General features: G+C 42.9%; 1 protein-coding gene across 2 annotated transcripts; it reads right to left on the bottom strand.

Annotated features, from left to right (window-relative positions):
- Positions 1-13,159: 13,159 nt before the first annotated feature.
- LOC147902307 (pentatricopeptide repeat-containing protein At4g39530-like) lies at positions 13,160-18,149 on the bottom strand. Of its 2 annotated transcripts, XM_087373379.1 has the most exons (4): positions 17,346-18,149; positions 17,139-17,215; positions 13,464-17,056; positions 13,160-13,360 (listed from the first exon to the last, which is right to left on the bottom strand). In XM_087373379.1, exons 1-4 carry the CDS (start codon positions 17,527-17,529, stop codon positions 13,336-13,338), a joined length of 3,879 nt encoding a protein of 1,292 aa, XP_087229505.1. In that variant the 5' UTR covers positions 17,530-18,149; the 3' UTR covers positions 13,160-13,335. The 2 variants fall into 2 exon arrangements, with proteins under 2 accessions (XP_087229505.1, XP_087229504.1); XM_087373378.1 differs by having other exon boundaries at positions 13,160-17,056.
- Between the last annotated feature and the right edge of the window lie 736 nt (positions 18,150-18,885).

The raw sequence follows: 18,885 nt of genomic DNA, 5'->3' as shown, positions 1-18,885 counted from the left end.
TTTCTTCTCAAATTCCCCTAGAGTGAAAGTTATAAAGAATGTGTGCTTTAGTAAATAAGTTATCTTGTTGTGTCAGTCAAATCCTTAATCAAGATACTTTTCTAACTCTTTAGCACATAAAATCCATTTCATTAATTTTACATGGGGGCCGTTGAAATTATATTTTAAAATTATTTTTAAAAAAATAAAAAAAGAAAACGCTCTAATTAACAAAAAGACTCCTCGAATAACAAAAAGAGTCTCAATTTTAAATAAATTGTACAAGTTCTTTTCTAAAGAGTTGCAAGTGAAATTATAAAATGAGTTGATAACATAACTCTAGGTTTTTGGTTAAATTATAAAAAGAGTTATAACATTACATCGAAAGTGACAACTCTAAAATCTCCAAGTACAATGTAAAGACTCCCTCATTGGATGTTGAAGCAAAAACTATGTACACCTATGATGAGATTTCTATAGTGACTTTAGATTAAATAAATATTACGACTAGTTGTGTAAAACATTTTATTCACAAGAGTTTAAAAAATGATCTAAATTTTCCAAATACCTGGAGATTGGTTGCTTCTGGCAATTGGTTGCCTCCTTACCAATCGATTCCTCTTGCTTTACATGCTTTATGGTTCTAAAATGAAGGAAAGAGAGAGTGTTCATTACAAAGGGAGGATTGGGGTTTCTCTCTGCTTCCTTTTTCTCTCTCCTTCCCTACACTCTCTCTCCTCAATGCTCTTCCCTCACCTCCCTCGACCCACTATATCTCTCACCCCCCTCTCCCCTCTCCTCCCTCCCATCCCACTACTGGTGGCCGCCCCACCCTCTCTCTCACTGCCTTTCGCCTCTCCTCCCTTCCACCCCATGGTCATGGCTGTGGCCGCCCCACCCGTCTTTGAGCCCCGTCTCCTCCAACCCACCTTGCAACCATGGCTGCCCCAACCCTCTCTCACCCTCATTTCCCCTCTCCTCCCTCTTGCCCTATGACCATTACTGCCCAACCCCCCTCTCCTCCCTCTTGCCCTACAACCATGACTGCCCCACCCCCGTCTTGCACCTCCATCCCACATCGTGGCTACGATCGCACTACTCACTCTCACTCTCCTCTCCCCGCTCCTTCCTCACAATGTCAATTACCCCACTCACTCTCACTCCACTCTCCCCTCTCCTCTCTCACAATGTCAGTATCCCCACCCCCACCCCCACCCCCTCTCTATCACCCCCTTATGCCCCATGGCCACATGCCTCTCCCCCTCCCATGCCCTCTCCTCCCTCCTGCCCTGTAGACACTCTCCCACACTCCCCTCTCCCTTCTTCTCCCTCCCACCCTACGGTCTTCGCATGCAACTACAAGTTGATTGTTGATGTCATTGACTTTGAGTATATAGATAGAGTAATTTATGCTAATTTATACTAAACCAACTCTTATAGTAATGAAAAGCAAGAAACAATTATGACACTCGGGGAGCATTGAATCATAGGAAACTTATGACCCCTAAAGGTTAGGGTAGATGGTGTAAGCATCGTTACTAAGCAGTGCTAGGCCAAGTGGGGATGACTTAAAATGGATAGCACAAACCTTGTAGTCAAATTCGTTGATGCAGCAATAGCCCAACTAGTAGGAGTTCTAAGGGATATCAAGTGTAAGACCTTTGGTCTGACCTATCGAGTGTGGTTTGTTGTAATGGACTTCCCCAACCAATTGGGTGGCTATGGCAACATATTGGGTAGACCTTTCATGTGAACTGTAGGATTGGTCCACGATGGGAGCTCAAATAGGCTATACTTATGTAAGGATAAGCAAGTCATGAGGGTGGATCTCCAAACTTGGAAGGCTCACCACCAATAGGTCAACACCACTGATGGGATCTATTTGCAATTGAATTTGACACCACCAGTAGGTCGACATCAGTACATGTATTCAATGCTTATAAGGGAGTGGACAACACAAAGGGTCCTGAAGACTCTTAGTGTGCTCCTTTACCAAAGTTTTAAGACTCAATAAATTGGATGCATAGACTAGCCACAATAGATCCGCAAATTGCTAAAGGAACTCAATTTATGGACCTTGACAATGATAAACCTACCACGTCACAACTTTTTACACCATAAGAGTAGTAAAACCTAAGCAAGTTAAACCTGCAATTGATAATTCCATTGATACTAAGGGGATAGATAAAACTCCATCTCAACTTTGGGTAGAATTAACATCAGTAGGTGCAACATGCTGAATACAGGCCTTTGTACATGATCAAGTGAGCAACAACCTCATTTCTCGGGAAAAATTAAAACATCTTGGTCGGGTTCTCCTTCAAGTTTGTGATTTTGAAATTTAATCCATAGGAGGTACCTCAATTAAGGTTGTGGGTTCTTTAATGCTGAATGTTTCCATGGAAAAACACGTTGTGCTTGCAAAAGTTTTGTAACTCCTGCAGGTACTTAACGAAAGCTGCACTTCTTGGTAAAAGTTGGATCCAAGACACTTACAAAGGGTTGTTTGGTGATGAATCAACCCATCAAGATGTACTAATCATCACTGCCAATTGGCCCAAGATTCAAGCAACAACATTAATATCTACTTCTACCTCTCAACCTCTACAAGAGCCTCATCAGCAAAGATGACAAAGACGAAGAGAAACCAAGCAAATGTGGGTGCGAAAGGATCTACTATAGGTCCAAGGGTACTTTTGAAGGTGAATCATACATTTGGGTTCCGATGAAAAACTCGACATCCAAAGCCACCCCATCATGTAAACAACAAACCTCGACATCAAAGAACAAAACGATGCCAACCAAGAAGGAAGGTCCAATACCGTTGGGTTCCCAAAAGACTACTAGTGACCCAGGGGTATTACCTTGGAAACACTTATATTTGGGTACCCAAGGTACTTAGTGCAACAAGATCACCTCCATCATCTTCAAGTAGTAATGAGAATGTGCTCAATAAAGTGCAAAAGATCACCTCCATCATCTTCAAGTAGTAATGAGAAAGTGCTCAATAAAGCGCACAAGAAAGACTCGAGGCCAAAGAATTGTCATCAATAACAAATGAGAGGCAAACATCAAATTCAAGCCTACCAACTATGAAAAATCAAGGCAAAGATTGGAGAGTAGAACCATAAGAACCTACCTTGAACAAGATAGAACCACAAGAACCTACCCACAAGGACAAGGGCAAAGCACCAATACAAGAGGATTACACAAAAAGATCATCCTCTACCTCCTATCAGGTAGTTACACAAGAACATGTCTCAAAAAGAGAGACATTAACACAAGAACCTATTTGACCACCAGTCTACCAAAATGCCTTTGAATTCACTGCATCATCTTCAAGGTAAATGGTAATTACACAAGAACCTGTCTCTAAAAAAGATATAATAACACAAGAACCTACCATGAAAATAATGGAATCTTCTTTGGAAGCTACACTAGAACCTTTCTTAATGAAAATTCAACATCAAGCTTAGTAACAGATACACATGTCACACCAACCATGCTAGACTTAGTGGAAGTCACACAAGAACCTTCGAATGAGAATGACGAATTCTTTTTATTGGCAACTTTCTCAGAAGCAACTTGGGCTCAACAAAAATAGAAGATCTCCAAGACACTATGGTCCTACTCACATTTGTTATAGAGAACATATCTCACCTTATTGTGGTGAGAGAATGGAAGTTGAACAGGCTAAAGGATGTAATTGACAAAGGGGGCTTGGAATTTTGCAAGTTTTGCAAGTTTTTATTGAATTTTTTCTATAGCACATGGCATGTCATTAAAGATCTTATGGTGTAAACTCTTACAACCACCTTGATTTCTATCGACAAGAATTGATTTGAATCAACCATACTGCTTTTTTTTAATGGGAAAATTTAAGCAAAAATATGCATTTAGCATTGGGAAAAGTTAAAATAATGTTATATGTAGAATTTGTATTCTTACATGCAAAGGACCCAATACAAACAGACACATCTCCCACAAAACTAGAAATTATTGATGTTCAATATGTGACCTATGGGTGACCATCATTACTCTACTCCATTGGTACACATTCCTTGGGACAAAACAAAACTTGAACTATGCTACTCGAGGGGTACAAATTCCTTGGAACAAAACAAAACTTTTGATACATGCACAATTTGACCTCTTTGACACTAGAAATGAGCTTGGAAGGCCCAAAAACCCTGAAAATGACTACAAACATGGGTACCTTTAGATGTAACCCCAAAATGCCATTTGGGGAAAAAGTTTTTGGCACCCTATCTTTATAGCTTGCTGGCGAGCTATTGTTTCAAGCTATTTATGCTTGGCTCAATGAATGTATGAATATAACTATGCTTGACTAATGCGCGAGCTATTGATTCAAGGCATTTATGATGAGATCTTGTCCTCTAATAGAACTAGCTTCGTGGTTTCCATTGAGTGTTTCCTATGTTTAAGAAGTATATTGCCTAGTTTTATTATTATTTATACTTGCATGGTGATATGCAAGAATTATAACTAGCCACTAGCTATAAAATTCACACATAAAAAATACTTGAAAAAACTCACAAACTTGCAAAATGTCAAAACCCCAAACAAGGCACCCAAAAAATGACATCAAGAAGGACTACTGCAAGATGGTTTGAGTCTATAACGCCAATAGCCAAGGATACATCGGCATTAGATACACAAGAACATGCTCCTAAAAGAGTAGTAGTGACACAAGAACCTATTGCAAGGTCCACAAAGGGCACAACAATGATCGTTCAAGGCCGTCATCATCTTTCCCAAAAGGAAATACAAAACCACTCCTTTAGTACGGCATTTAGTTCCACTCCATAGCAATAGACCCACAAGAACCTACTCATTAAAGAAAAAGTAGATCCATAAGAACCTACTACAACAAAAGATATTAGAGCCCTTCACAACACGTTGCTACCATGGAAGAAGCTCCTCACTGGCAAAGGTTTGGGGCCAGTCAAAGACACATCAACCCATCCCAAGGCACTCCTCCATATATGGAACAATAAGTGATATGCCAACAGCTCTACAAAATGAGTTTGATTGTAGGGTGAATCTGATGACATTGAAGCAGGACTGGATAAGTTTCTTGTGATCCTCAAAGATTTGTTTCCACTCTTTCATTTAGAAACCTCACTCTTCATTAGCTAACTCCAACTCTCCCTACACTTTTTATGTCTTCTTATTCTTCTTCTTTTTTATGCTTAACCCTAGTACCCACTTAACCATTTGAACCTCCCAATGTAGTATCAATTTTAATTTAGAGGACTTTCCTAAAACCCAAAATGCTATAAAGCTCTTCAACCATAGTCCTCATTTTAGGAGTTTGTATGGTGTATTACCATACCCCTCTCGATTTGATGACTGAGACAAATAAAGTTCCAAATGGTGCCACAAGCTTATTGGGCTCAAATACTTCCAAGCAAAGCCCTCAATGAAATATATTCCTACCACAATGTCATAAAGCCCAATATATTGGCCCAACTATACAAGCCCAAACTTACCAACAACTGGTATGAATACTTCTACAATGAGCTCATAGTTGTATGTGGCCTATCCTAGTATAAAATTAGCAACTTGTTGCTATTTATGCTGATCATGGCTCAATTGTCCGAAAACTCATTGCTGCCGATAAAAACCTAGGCGATGTAGCAAAGGATAGCTCGTTTCTATCATCTTTAGCATTGACAAGGCCCACACCCACAAAGCCGATGCTATCTCCAAAGAATAAGATTGAAGGACAATCTAGCTGCTAGCCCCAAGAATCCCAAGCCAAGGTCACAAGGCCAAGCTAAAGGTAGAAAAGGAAGCACTCCAGAAGGCAAAAGACAATGCACAGTAGTAGAAGAATGGGGAACAAGGATAGAGCAACCTTGCCAAGACCACAGAGAAGCCAATAGCTGCTGCTAAGACTCCTCTTGTTGACATCTCCCATGACCAAAACCCTAGCTCTCCTCCCTATCCATCAGGTGTAGGCCAAGGAATGGAAGGCCGAGCTATCAGCATTTCCATTGCAAAGCTCCTTCCTATGAGACGAGAGTAAAGTAGAGGCAGGAACAAAAGGGAGAGGCCCAAAAATAGCAGCAGCAACCAACAACAATCATTGGCAGGAGACAGGTGGGTGGTTCAAATGGAGGCACTAGCGTATTGCACCTCCGCTGACTAAGCGGTAAAACCTGCCTCATGGAGACCAATAGGGATGCCTCAAAGATGGAACACTAGTTCATGGACACCATGGTAGCTATGAACTAAAAATCTCATACCATCCTCACAGCGAGAGTATACCGAGAAATTGGTCTCCAATGCCCATGCAACCCATCTCTAAGGGAACAACAAACAAGTGCAGCTTGACAAGGAAAGAGCCACACATAGAATGGTTAAGGTCACAGGGTTGGAGGCAGTAGAGTGTGCTAAAGTACTTTTGCAAAAAGCTATAGGATACAAAGCTTGCCCTTATGAGGCACTTCAATGCTAGGCTGTCGTCAATCGGGAGCAAAATGAGGCACTACAAGCTCAAAATCTGGCTACAAAAAATCAACGAGTGTAGTAGGCCCACTAGATGGAGCAGCTTGATGCCCTCCTGAATCAAAAGAATGACTAGAATCTTTGCCTCCATGAGTAGCTCCAGAGTAGAAAATAGTACCACCCCCTCAGGAAGACATTAACAAGTTCCTTAGGAATATTCCAGCAATAACTCCTGTCAATGTCCACACATGCCACCTCACTCACACTAGCACCACACACAGTTGAAGACACCTTCAACTACTACTTTCACACACTCACGACCACTGCCATGCTACACTGCATCACCTTCTCCAATCTCCCCTTCCCTATCACCTTCCACCTCTGCCTCTGTTGTACTTTTGCCTATGCCCACCCATTCTAGCTATGGCCTACTTCCACAATGATATCATGTTGGAGGATGACCCATACATCCTCATGATTGATACCCACCCAATGGTTTTAAAGTTTATGGCTTGATGTTATATCCTCTAGGATTCCTCCCTTTTTTCAACTAAGAGGCCTCTCCTAGAACTGTTGAAGCCCAACGACTTGTAGGACATACCCTACAATCCACACACCTTGACTGAAGGTCTTGGGTGGATGCAGTAGTATGGCCGGCTAGAAGCTGAATATGCATCTCACTCTCTAGATTCCTACAATAGTACACAATATCAGCCTACCAGCACCATAGTACTTTTTAATGGAGTTGTGGATGCCCTACAACAAATGCTTGAAACAAGCTTCAACAAGTTTGATGATTGTCATGGCTTACCCAACTAATACCAAAGAAGTAGACGCCGACATTGCGTGGGGAATTTTTTATTCTACCTGTGCTACCCCGAATATTTCCACCCCACCCCAGTCCAACTCCTACTACTACCACTGCCTTTGGCCCCACATCACAACCATCCCCTTCATAGCACCCCCAAACCACACACCCACAAGGCATGACGTTGTAGGAGTCTACCACTGGGTACAATAGCATGGTACCAGATCTTGAATCCCATCCTCTTCGTGGACATTGAGGGTCTGACAATGAATAAAATTTCAAGGGGCGAGCGAGAATCAAATGGAAGAAGAGGATTCCTTACCGTTGGAACCCCCACCTGAAATCACAACATACAGTACCAGGCTATCACATCTTTCAAGGCATTCGAGGACATCTCTGACGTTAATAGGTGGGGGGGGATGCTGTAGAGTTTCCAACTCAAGTGCAAAGATTTAATTGACGTCTATGCCTTCATAGAGATCCTATAGAAAAGCTTCCACAAATGGCACAAGGACCACCCTCGGCACACACGTGGTGGCCACATCCATTCGGACACTAACAAGATGCCCAACTACGGATAGTGAAATAGGGATCCAACCTCAATGGAGAATCTCATTTTTGAAGCATGAGGCGTTTTGGTGGACAAATTGCTTGGTCGGGCAAGACCAAAAAGTTGACCCTACTTACATGCCTCTCCGAAGACGCTGGATGTGGAAGGATTCTGATGTGATGAAGGCCTCAAAGCCCAATATAGTCTACAACTTCCCCCATCCCAATTTTCCAAAGATGGATACTTCCTATGCTCTTACTATGCAAATGGAGGATTTAATAGAACTTTTGCGAGACAGTCTTCGATTTAGTGATCGTGGATTAATGCATTTTTTCTGACTATACTAAATATTTTGCTATTAGACAACCCTACCCACCAGCCCACAATGGAAGAAAATCTTTAGCGGCTCCATTCGAAATTCATCTTTGGCCTCAACATCAGCCCTTAACAATTCCCTCAAGTTATGTGGCTCTACTTACATCTCATAAATTTCATGGTCACCACGTCCAGACCTTTGAAGACATGTATGACATACACTTTTGGATGCCTCTTCATCCATTTTGCCGCATCTCTCAAATACTATTTAACCGCTACTAGATAATGAGCAGCTCCTCAAGTCTAACATTATGCACTCTGGTCGATCCATTGATGGATGGTGAACAGGAAGGGGGGCATGCTAATTGCAGTCATCTATTTTGAAGAATGAAGGGAAGATAATAGAAATCTTCCTTGGAACCGTATGGGCCTAAGTGTGTGTATGCATCGCATTAACCTCAATAAGGATGTAGTTTTTGTGGTACAATAGCATTATAGAATGAATCCAAACTTTGCCAACTAGGTGTGAACCTGGAGAAACTGTTGAAAGTTGAATTCATTTGCCCACTAGAGAAGGTTACTTTGTTGTCACACATAGTGATCGTTCCAAAGAAAAATAAAAAGTTTTGGATTTGTATGGATTATCAAAAGTTGAATGCAACCACTATAATTAATCCATTTTTTTTGCCATTCTATTATATACTATTGGAAATTGTGTGACCATGAGGTGTAGAGATTCTTGGATGGATTCAATGGATACAACAAATTCAAATGGCTAAGAAAGACAATGAAAAAATGGGGTTTGCGATAGAATTGAGTGTATTTTCCAATAATGTAATGGGTTTTGGTTTGAAGAAGGCACCTCAGAAATTTCAAAGTTGGATCTAGAGAGTATTCACTTCGTACTTAATGAAATTTATGAGGGTAGCCCTAGATGATTTCAGTGTGTTTGGAAAGAATGATGATCATACATAACACTTACAACTCTATTTTGAGACATGCAAAGCATCTTGAATGAGTTGAATCTAGAAAAATGTGCATTCATTACAAAGAGGGGTTCTATTGGACCACATTTATTCCAAAGATGGTATAGCCATTGACCCCGGGAAATTGCTTTCATCACAGGATGAGAAGGCACCAAAGAACATCAAAGAGCTAGTGTATCTCATTGGAAATGGCCCAATAGGTTTATAAGGTATCTCTCCTATGTATGCCAGCTACTTACAAAGCTCACTGAGAAAGATACATCGTATGTTTGGATGGAAGAACAAGAACAAGCATTCAAACTGCTAAAGAAGATGCTGGTGATAGCATTGGTTCTATAGGCACCAGACTAGACCCTAGATTTTCCTACCTTTGTCTCGATGCATCTGACACTGTAGTGGGCACGATATTGATGTAGATAAAAGAGGAGATGGTATCAATCAATTAACTATGCAAGTCGCACTTTAACCCCAATAGAACAAAGTTATTATGTAATAGAGTGCGAATGCTAGAAAATGATTTATTCTTTGAGCAAGTTTTAGCTTTATCTACTGGGCAACAATTTTGCATTTATTTGGACCATGAGGCATTGCTATATTTGGTCAATAAGTCACACTTGATAGAAAGGCTTGCACATGCTTGTGAGACTCAAACCCACAACCTCCATACTCCAAGGCCAATTCTCTAGCTACTCAACCAATCCAACAACCTTGGTGCAAGAATTTTTTGTCTTTTATATAAAACTGTTACATCGAGTCTTACTTTAGAGAAAGGAAGTTATACATGTTGGTACCACAAAGGGAAGTCTACACATTCTTTGCTCTACATAAAGGGTAGAGAGCATAAGTAAGGGAACATAGGAGATTTTTACCTGTGCCAAAGAGAATCCTTATTTCTTTATCCCTGCAAATGTCTAGCACACATGAATGAGGACTTGCATGGGTGAGCACAAGGCTTTGAGGGATGCAGCCTCAAACAAACATCCATGAAGCATGGAAGCACCATGTCTAGATGTCATATAATTCTAGTCAAAATGATTGCCTTTGCACTCACGTCAAAGTTTTTTGTAACGTCTTCAAAATGTCACACAATTTTTAATGTCAAGTTTTGCATGTTCTATTTGAAGTATTCTAGTTGAGATGAGCATGATTCGCCTTCAATTAGTAGAGTTGTATTAGATGTCCAACCTAAAGGGGTGACATCATTAGGAATGATTTTAGATTCCATTGCATTTGAAGTCAAATGTTCCATCCTGCACACAACCGTTAACCCTCAGGTTAATAGACGATCCGAGTTTGTTCTACCTCGATTTACGGCTCAGGTCGAGACCATGCACAAAAATAGGAAATGGATTTAGCTGACACCAATGTGGAGGATAGTGTAGCCCCATGAGCCACAGACAGGTGCAAGGCCAAATGGCGACAATGGGCCAATGAGTGGATGCGGCCCAGCTAATCAAGGAGGATGAGTTTAGGGGGGGCCAAAGTTGACCATGTTAGTCCCAATGGTGAGTCTAAGTACATAGAGGTAGAGTGTGTTGTAGATACATACTCTCTCTAGTCTTCAGCAATTAATTCCGGTTTAGAGTCAAGTCCTAGCTAGTCATGTATAGAGGCTAGAGGTTAAAAATTGAGCTGCTCACTCATAGAGCTCTAAGTCCAAGTTGAGGCGAGCAGAAAGTAGAAGTGAGCACAGAGAGTTTGGTTTTAGTATGCAGCCATAGAATTTTTGTAACCAATTTGGACTACCAATTTAATACAATTACACATTATGTTGTATTTCTGTTTCTCATTCTGCTTAAGAACATATCATCTGTCATTATATAATTTGTTGCCATTGAGACTCAAAGACTAACCCTCAAGGTTGAGGTCTCACACTATCACACCAAATGTAAAGTGCATAATAAGAAGATTTGACACCTCACAGATCTAATTGCTATGATCGAGGAGCGACTATGAGAGCTAGAGAGAATTATAAGCGGTGGAGTCGATGGTGATCTCACCTATGACATCAAATACATTGTATTCGCTTGCCTATTTATTAGGCTCTCCTTTGAATGTGAGCTTTAGATAAAATGTTCTTTCAGTTGGTACCAAAGCCAAGTTTGCCTCTCCCTTGCTGTCCCACTTGACTAGATGTCTACATTCTTGCATAGCTATTGATCATCGCTGCTGCTGCCATTCCTTCGAAAATCTATGCCAACACATAGTTAACACTGCTCCCTGCTAGTTCACTGCTGCTCATGCTTCAGCCCTGCTGCTAGTTTTGTACCCATATCTATGGACAGACCCATCACTGTTATCGAGAATCGTTTTTGGCCACCCTATAAAGCTCACAATTTCGACATGCAACATTCAGGCTGCTTTCTGATGCCCGCAAACCAGTATTGTGGAGAAGGCTTGTACGTGATCTCCATGAAAGAACAATTGTAGAGTAGGTATTATGAATCAAGGTCTGAATGTTGTGCAAATCAAGACACACATGGTCCCTCAAGCAATAGAATTGATAAATGTGATAGCAACAGCGTGTCCCTCCAATTTTCCAGCTCGTCTGCTGCTGCTTTCTTCCTATGCATTGAATTTTGTCAAAGGTAGACAGTTCAAATTTCTTCCAATATCTGTCCTCATTATCTCATAAGGCCACATACAGATCTGTTGTTTCACTGGATGCAGACTGATGGGGTTGGAGACTGGTTGCAGACTGATTTGTTTCTCTGAGTGACTCATGCATTGAAGAAGTTTGTTTTATATCCTGTTGCCATTAATTTGAGAAGGGAAAAAAAAGGGGGAACTGGGAACGAATTATCTTTGTCTCTGCTGGGATTCAAACCCCTTCCACTCAAGAGTCTTACTGCACACCAAGTGACATTCTTTAGACTTTAAGGTGAATTCAAAACTTTAATATACTTATCTGTTTATCCTACTTTATCAAGAAATCCTTGATGAACCAATTACTAGCCTACATCTGTTTTGCTCTCTGCATTCATTACTGTCAATAGTATAGATACTACCCTTGAATCATAGATCAAGTGGTAAGACGTAATCTTGAAATGCCTTCCTCTTCCGAGTCTTTGAACAAAATTTATCTCAAAATTCTGAAGATGAAGGTCAAGAAAACAAAAATTATCTCAAAATTCAGAAGATGAAGGTCAAGAAAACTAAGTCAGCGAAGCCTCATTATTACATTATGCCAAAGCTATGGGTTTCCTAAGTTTTTGAGTGCACACATGCATTTACCTTGGTGGAGTTGGACCTAGGGGATGAGCTGCAAGTTCAAGGACCAAAGATCAAGCGACATCTTTGACTTATTCATGAGAGCTTCTCTATGGGAGCCGATGGAGCATCTACGTCAACGAGTGGGTGTTGACCCATAGGTCATGGAGAGGAGGTGTCGACGATTAGAGATCAACTAGAGGATAGCTTGGACTCAAAGGGAGGCCACGTGGGCAAATGAGAGAGCTGCCTTGAGGGTAGATCTGAGAGAGAGGTGAGAGTTACCACACAGTGAGCATATAGGCTTCCACATGGGCAGCAGAGACAACAGCCCAATTGGCTACAATAGGTGCAGAGAAGTACAGTTGTTGAGAGCTGCAGGACAGTAGAAAAAAGGTCAACAGCATTGACTACAGCAGTCAGTAGAACAGCAGGTGGCAGGCCAATGGGCACCTACCATGTGGCATAGTCTGCAGCAGATTGCAGGAGGTGGCTGGAGCAGGTGCAGGTGCAGGCGCAGGGTATAGCAGAAGGAAGAGGTCTATTTATAGGTTGTACTAGGTCGGTTGTATAGCAACTGATCTCAACATCCTATAGACTGGATCAGCCTGTGGGCTGAGTCATCAGTCTGGTCAGCTGAACTGCGGGGCATTTCAGCCTTACAAAAAGGCCCTATCGGGACACAAATCATAATGCAACCCAATTTCATCCTCCTCTGAGACACCTCATGAAAATAGAGGGACACTAGCTATTGTAAGAAGCACTAACCTCACTAATAGTCTCCACAAGCACACTTTATGAAAGCCATTTGCAACTTTGACAATAATAGCTCCCTGCTCTATCTTTTATATCAGAACAGTCATTAGTGGCTGCATGACAATTCTTACAATGCGGAGATTTTATGCAGCACAAATTGGTGGCCCCTTGGCTGTACTGAAATGAATACACAATTTCGCCAGTGCCAGACTATCAACTCTGTCCGGGCTTCTTTGATGCTTGTTTTTTCACTCTCATCACCTCGACCTTCTTCTCATCTTCCTGCATGTAAATATTAGACATCAAGACATAAGTTGCAGCATCCTTTTCATCTAATTGCACTGCATGCTTAAAGGCTAGTCTTCCAATTTCCACATTACCCCACCTTTGACAAGCACCAAACACAGTATGCCAAACCCCAAGATTAGGATGGAAAGGCATCTTCTTCACCATCGCTACTGCATCATCTAATCCACCTGCACGGCCAAGGAGATCAACCATGCAAGTGTAGTGCTCAATAGTTGGAGTGATGCCACAGTCTCTGCTCATGGCTTCAAAGTACTTCTGGCCCTGATCTACTAGACCTGTGTGACTACATACAGTAAGAACAATAAGAAATGTGACCCCACCTGGCTTTATGCCTTCTCCTCTCATTCTCTCGAGCATTTTAAAAACAATTTCACTTTCTCCTAGTTGGGCATATCCTGCAATTAGTGCATTCCATGAGATCTCATCTCGAACTGGAAGCTTGCCAAATGTTTCCCATGCTTCTGCAGGTGAGCCACATTTGGCATACATATCCACCAAGGTGCTGCCAACAAAAACATCACTCTCCAGCCCCTTTCTGGCAATCTCGGCCTGTACTTTTCGGCCCTTGACTATGGCTCCTATGCTGCTACAAGCTTTCAAGCTACAAATAAATGTGGCAGCATCTGGAGAGAAGCCCTCCAGTTGCATCTGTTCGAAACAGTCCAATGCTTCCTCACCAAGGCCGTATTCAGCATATCCTGTGATAATTGAATTCCACGAGACTAAATTTCGAACTGGAAGCTTGTCAAACACTTCCCATGCTTTCGCAAGTGAGCCACATTTCGCATACATATCCACCAAGGTGTTGCCAACAAGAAGATCTCTTTCCAACCCCAATCTGGACATATCACCATGTATTTCTTGGCCCCTGTTAATGGCTTCTATGCTGCGACAAGCTTTCAAGCTGCAAACAAATGTGACAGCATCTGGAGTGACACCCTCCAGTTGCATCTGGTCAAAACAATTCAGTGCTTCCTCACCAAGCCCGTGCTCAGCATATCCTGCGATTAGTGCATTCCATGAGACCTCATTTTGAACTGGCAGCTTGTCAAACGTTTCCAATGCTTTTGCAAGTGAGCCACATTTGGCATACATATCCACCAAGGTGTTACCAATAAAAGGATCTATTTCCAACCCCTTTCTGGCAATCTCAATGTGTAAATCTTCACCCTTGTCCATGTCTCCTATGCTGCCACACGCTTTCAAGCTGCAAACAAATGTGACGGCATCTGGAGAGACACCCTCCAGCTGCATCTGTTTGAAGCAATCTAGTACTTCCTCACGTAGCCCATGCTCAGCATATCCTCCAATTAGTGCAGTCCAGGAGACCTCATTTCGGACAGGCAGCTTGTCAAACACTTCCTGTGCTTTTGCAAGCAAGCCACATTTGGCATACATATCCAACAAGGTATTGCAAATAAAGAAATCTCTTTCCAGCCCCTTTCTCGCAATCTGGGTATGTATTTCCCGGCCCCTGTCTACAGCTCCTACGCTGCCACAAGCTTTCAAGCTGCAAACAAATGTGACAGCATCTGGACAGACACCATCCAATTGCATCTGTTCAAAACAGTTCAGTGCTTCCTCCCCAAGCCCATGTGCAGCATATCCTTCAATTAGTGCATTCCATGAGACCTCATTTCGGACGGGCAGCAAGTCAAACACTTCCTGGGCTTTGGCAAGCGAGCCAGATTTCGCATACATATCCACCAAAGTGTTGCCAACAAAAAGATCTCTTTCCATCCCCTTTTGGACAATCTCAGCATGTATTTCTTGGCCCTTGTCTAGGGCTCCTATGCTGCCACAAGCTTTCAAGCTGCAAACAACTGTGATAGCATTAGGAGAGACACCTTCCAGTTGCATCTGTTTGAAACAGTTCAGTGCTTCCTCACCGAGACCATTTTCAGTATATCCTGCCATTAGTGCAGTCCATGAGACCTCATTTCGATTTGGCAGCTTGTCAAAAATTTCCCGTGCTTTTGCAAGCAAGCCACATTTGGCATACATATCCACCAGTGTGTTGCCCACTAAAACATCTCTTTCCAACCCCATTTTGGCAATCTCAGCGTGTATTTCTTGGCCCTTGTCTGTGGCTCCTATGCTGCCACAAGCCTTCAAGCTGCAAACAAATGTAGCAGCATCGGGACAGGCACCCCCAAGTTGCATCTGTGTAAAACAGTTCAGTACTTCCTCACCAAGACCATGTTCAGCATATCCTGCTAGTAGTGCATTCCACGAGACTACATCTCTAATTGGTAGCTTGTCAAACACTTTCCATGCGTTTGCAAGTGAGCCGCATTTGGCATACATATCCACCAAGGTGTTGCCAACAACAAGACCTAATTCCAACCCCTTTCTAACAACAGCAATATGTACATGTCTGCCCTTGTCAATGGCTCCTATGCCACCACAAGCTTTCAAGCTGCAGACAAATGTGACAGCATCCGGGGAAATGCCCTCTACTTGCATCTGTTCAAAACAGTTCAGTGCTTCCTCACCCAGACCATGTTCAGCATATCCTGAGATTAGTGCGGTCCATGAGACTACGTCTCGAATTGGCAACTTGTCAAACACCTCCCGTGCTTTTGCAAGCAAACCACATTTGGCATACATATCCATCAAGGTGCTGCCAACAAATCTCTCTCTTTCCAAGCCCTTTCTAGCAATCTCAGAGTGTATTTCTCTGCCCTTATCTGGGGCTGCTATGCTGCTGCAAGCTTTCAAGCTGCAAACAAATGTGACAGCATCTGGAAAGACCCCCTCTAGTTGCATCTGTTTGAAAAAGTTCAGTGCTTCAGCTCCAAGCCCATGCTCAGCATATCCCGCAATTAGTGCATTCCAAGAGACCTCATTTCGAACTGAGAGCTCGTCAAACGCCTCCTGTGCTTTTGCAAGTGAACCACATTTGGCATACATATCCACCAAGGAGCTGCCAACAAAAAGGTCTTTTTCCAGCCTTTTTCTGGAAATCTCAGTGTGTATTTCTCGGCCTTTTTCCAGATCTTTCATCCTAGCACAAGCCTTCAGTACGGCCACAAAGGTGTAAGTGCTAGGGTGTACAGAAGCCTCTTGCATTTTCTGGTACAGTTTGAGAGCATGCTGGGATTCCCCATGTTCAACATAACCCATGATGAGAGAAGTCCAAGAATATACATTCCTATCGACCAACTTGTTAAAAACATACTGAGCATGACACATGCTTCCAACTTGCATCAACATTGGAACAAGATAGTTCCCAAGAGATCTATGATCTTCTAGCCCCCATTTGCACAAGTAGGCATGCAAGCGTTTGGTATAAGCTACACTCTTCTTTTTTCCGCACTTGTGCAAGATGCATGTAAGGTTCTCAACAGAAGGCAGCTGGGGCATCTGTTCCATAGAAGTGAGTGCCTCCTCTAAGCTAAGCTTCATCCAGCAGGTCTTCCCTTGCAGTTCCTGTGCTTTAGGTGCATTCACCTGCATTTTGGACCTAAATCCGGCCTTGCCACACTCCTCCACCAAGCCATGGTTTTCAGAGTTTGACCAACCTTGACCAATGGATGCTTCTGCCCTGTGTATTGCCTTGCTTCTGTTATCAAGCATGTCTTGAACCCAACCTGGATTGTAACTGCCGTCTATCCATAGAAATTGCTTGGTAGCCTTATGCTTGAAATCCAGAGATCCTGGGATCGCCTGTTAAGAATCACAACAGATTCGTCAGACTAGCCGATCTACAGCCTTGCCTGTGCAAATCGTTCAGGCCAGACACACTTACTTTGGTCTTTCGGTTGCCCCACCACCGGGAGGCATCCATGAAGTACTCATTCCATAAGTGCTCAGGCCCCGAGGTACCTGTAAAGCACGAGCACAGCGACAGTTGCTTGAGGCGCTGAGAGAACTTTTACTACCAGGACTTATTCCACTACAAAAAGAAGTAATCATCCTGTTTTGTAACTAAGTCCTCGAATGTAAAGAGCAGTACCTGAACACGAACATTCTCCCACCATCCGTCCACTACCTCCCTGCCATGGAGCCTCGAGGGAAGCCAACGGAGAGTTCGAGCTTGATAGCCTGAACACACAAGGGGCCGACCTTTGCCGCGGCGGACAGTCAGAATGTGGATGCCCCCTACGTAAAAACCCATGCCAAGGGCGGTAGGACTGCATAGTTTCGTTGCGGTTGCGTGAGAAGCATGAGAGGGCTCTCTGTGTGCTATATTTATGCCCATCATGAGGACAGGAAAGAGCTGAGCGGGGCCAAAGGAGGCTCGCCGATTACTGGTTCGGATCTTTGAGACGTGTTTGAGTTCTGAGAATTTGAAATGAGATGATGGTTGTGTACGTAGCAGAGTAGCATGTCAGATCTCCACTTGACCTCATTCAGCACCACACCCCAAAAAGTGGTTCTTGTTTAAGAATCAATTATAGATTGCTCTGCTAGATTTGCGACACCTTCAAACCTGATGCACGAAGGGGCTCTTCTCCATCTTTTCTTTTCTTTTTTGCAAAGACTTCTCCATCGTTTCGAGGCGAGGGAGCTTGGCAGCGCCACTACCTGTTCTCCCACATGGCCCATCATCTTCCAACCGCCATTGTCAGCCATTGCCTAGTTCCTATTTGCCATAAATGTGTATGCGTAGTGGTGTATAAATGGGTGGTAGACGGACAAGCAGTGCCTTGAGGGAGTGTGTAACCACCCTTAAACCACTTCTCATGAGACATGAAGCCAATCTCACAAATTGACTACAAGTGGCATCTTGGAGGAGAAGAGCCTTCCACATGTCACAAAGGAGGAGCTCTTGGATGGAGGCTTGGAGAGGGTAAGTGTGTAACCACCCTTAAACCATAAACCACTTCTCATGAGACATGAAGCCAATCTCACAAATTGACTACAAGTGGCATCTTGGAGGAGAAGAGCCTTCCACATGTCACAAAGGAGGAGCTCTTGGATGGAGGCTTGGAGAGGGTAGGAGGTGGAGAGACAAGAGGCTTTGAGTGGGAAGGAGGTGGAAAGACGAGGCAGGAAGGAGTAGATGAAAGGTCAATGGAAAGGAGGAGATGGAAGTTCAGCTTTGGGAGGAAGGAGGAGATGGGAGGTCAATGGAATGAAAGGAGGAGATGGAAGGTCTCAAAGCCATGGGTTAAGACTTACCCAACATTTCAAAAGCCAATCCAAGATGCAAGGTATAATTTTCTAAGTCACACCAACGCAATCACGCTAAACACACATGTGCAGTCACTCACACGCACACCAAACGCATACGTGCAAGAACTCCAGGGTTGTTTTCATACTTAGCTGGGACGATTGGACTGGTACTTTTGGTTGACCTTTGGTCTGGCCAAAGGGGCTTTATGGTAGCACCCTCGACTCCCCCAGCTATCAAAGCTATTCTTTCACCAACGAATAAGCAACAGGTACAACAAGTAGTGAATCTCTTATAGGACAGGGTAGTTGTAGGCAAGATTGTCGGCCTCACTTCCTCAAGGAGACAGATTAGGGACTGGATCCAGGCCAGGTTGGCA

This window comes from Dipteris shenzhenensis, chromosome 4 (genome assembly GCF_047967505.1).
Source record: "Dipteris shenzhenensis isolate YYH24624 ecotype China chromosome 4, Dip_SZ_1.0, whole genome shotgun sequence".
NCBI lineage: Eukaryota > Viridiplantae > Streptophyta > Polypodiopsida > Gleicheniales > Dipteridaceae > Dipteris > Dipteris shenzhenensis.
Note: the sequence above shows the minus strand (reverse complement) of the source record. Positions and strands in the feature narration are given on the sequence as shown.

Excerpts from the sequence above, each read along its gene's own strand:
- LOC147902307 (XM_087373378.1), bottom strand. The coding sequence starts at position 17,529 with ATGCAGTCCTACCGCCCTTGGCATGGGTTTTTACGTAGGGGGCATCCA. Across the intron at positions 17,216-17,345 it reads GGGAGAATGTTCGTGTTCAG|GTACCTCGGGGCCTGAGCAC; the intron begins GTACTGCTCTTT and ends CGTGCTTTACAG. Across the intron at positions 17,057-17,138 it reads GGGGCAACCGAAAGACCAAA|GCGATCCCAGGATCTCTGGA; the intron begins GTAAGTGTGTCT and ends GATTCTTAACAG.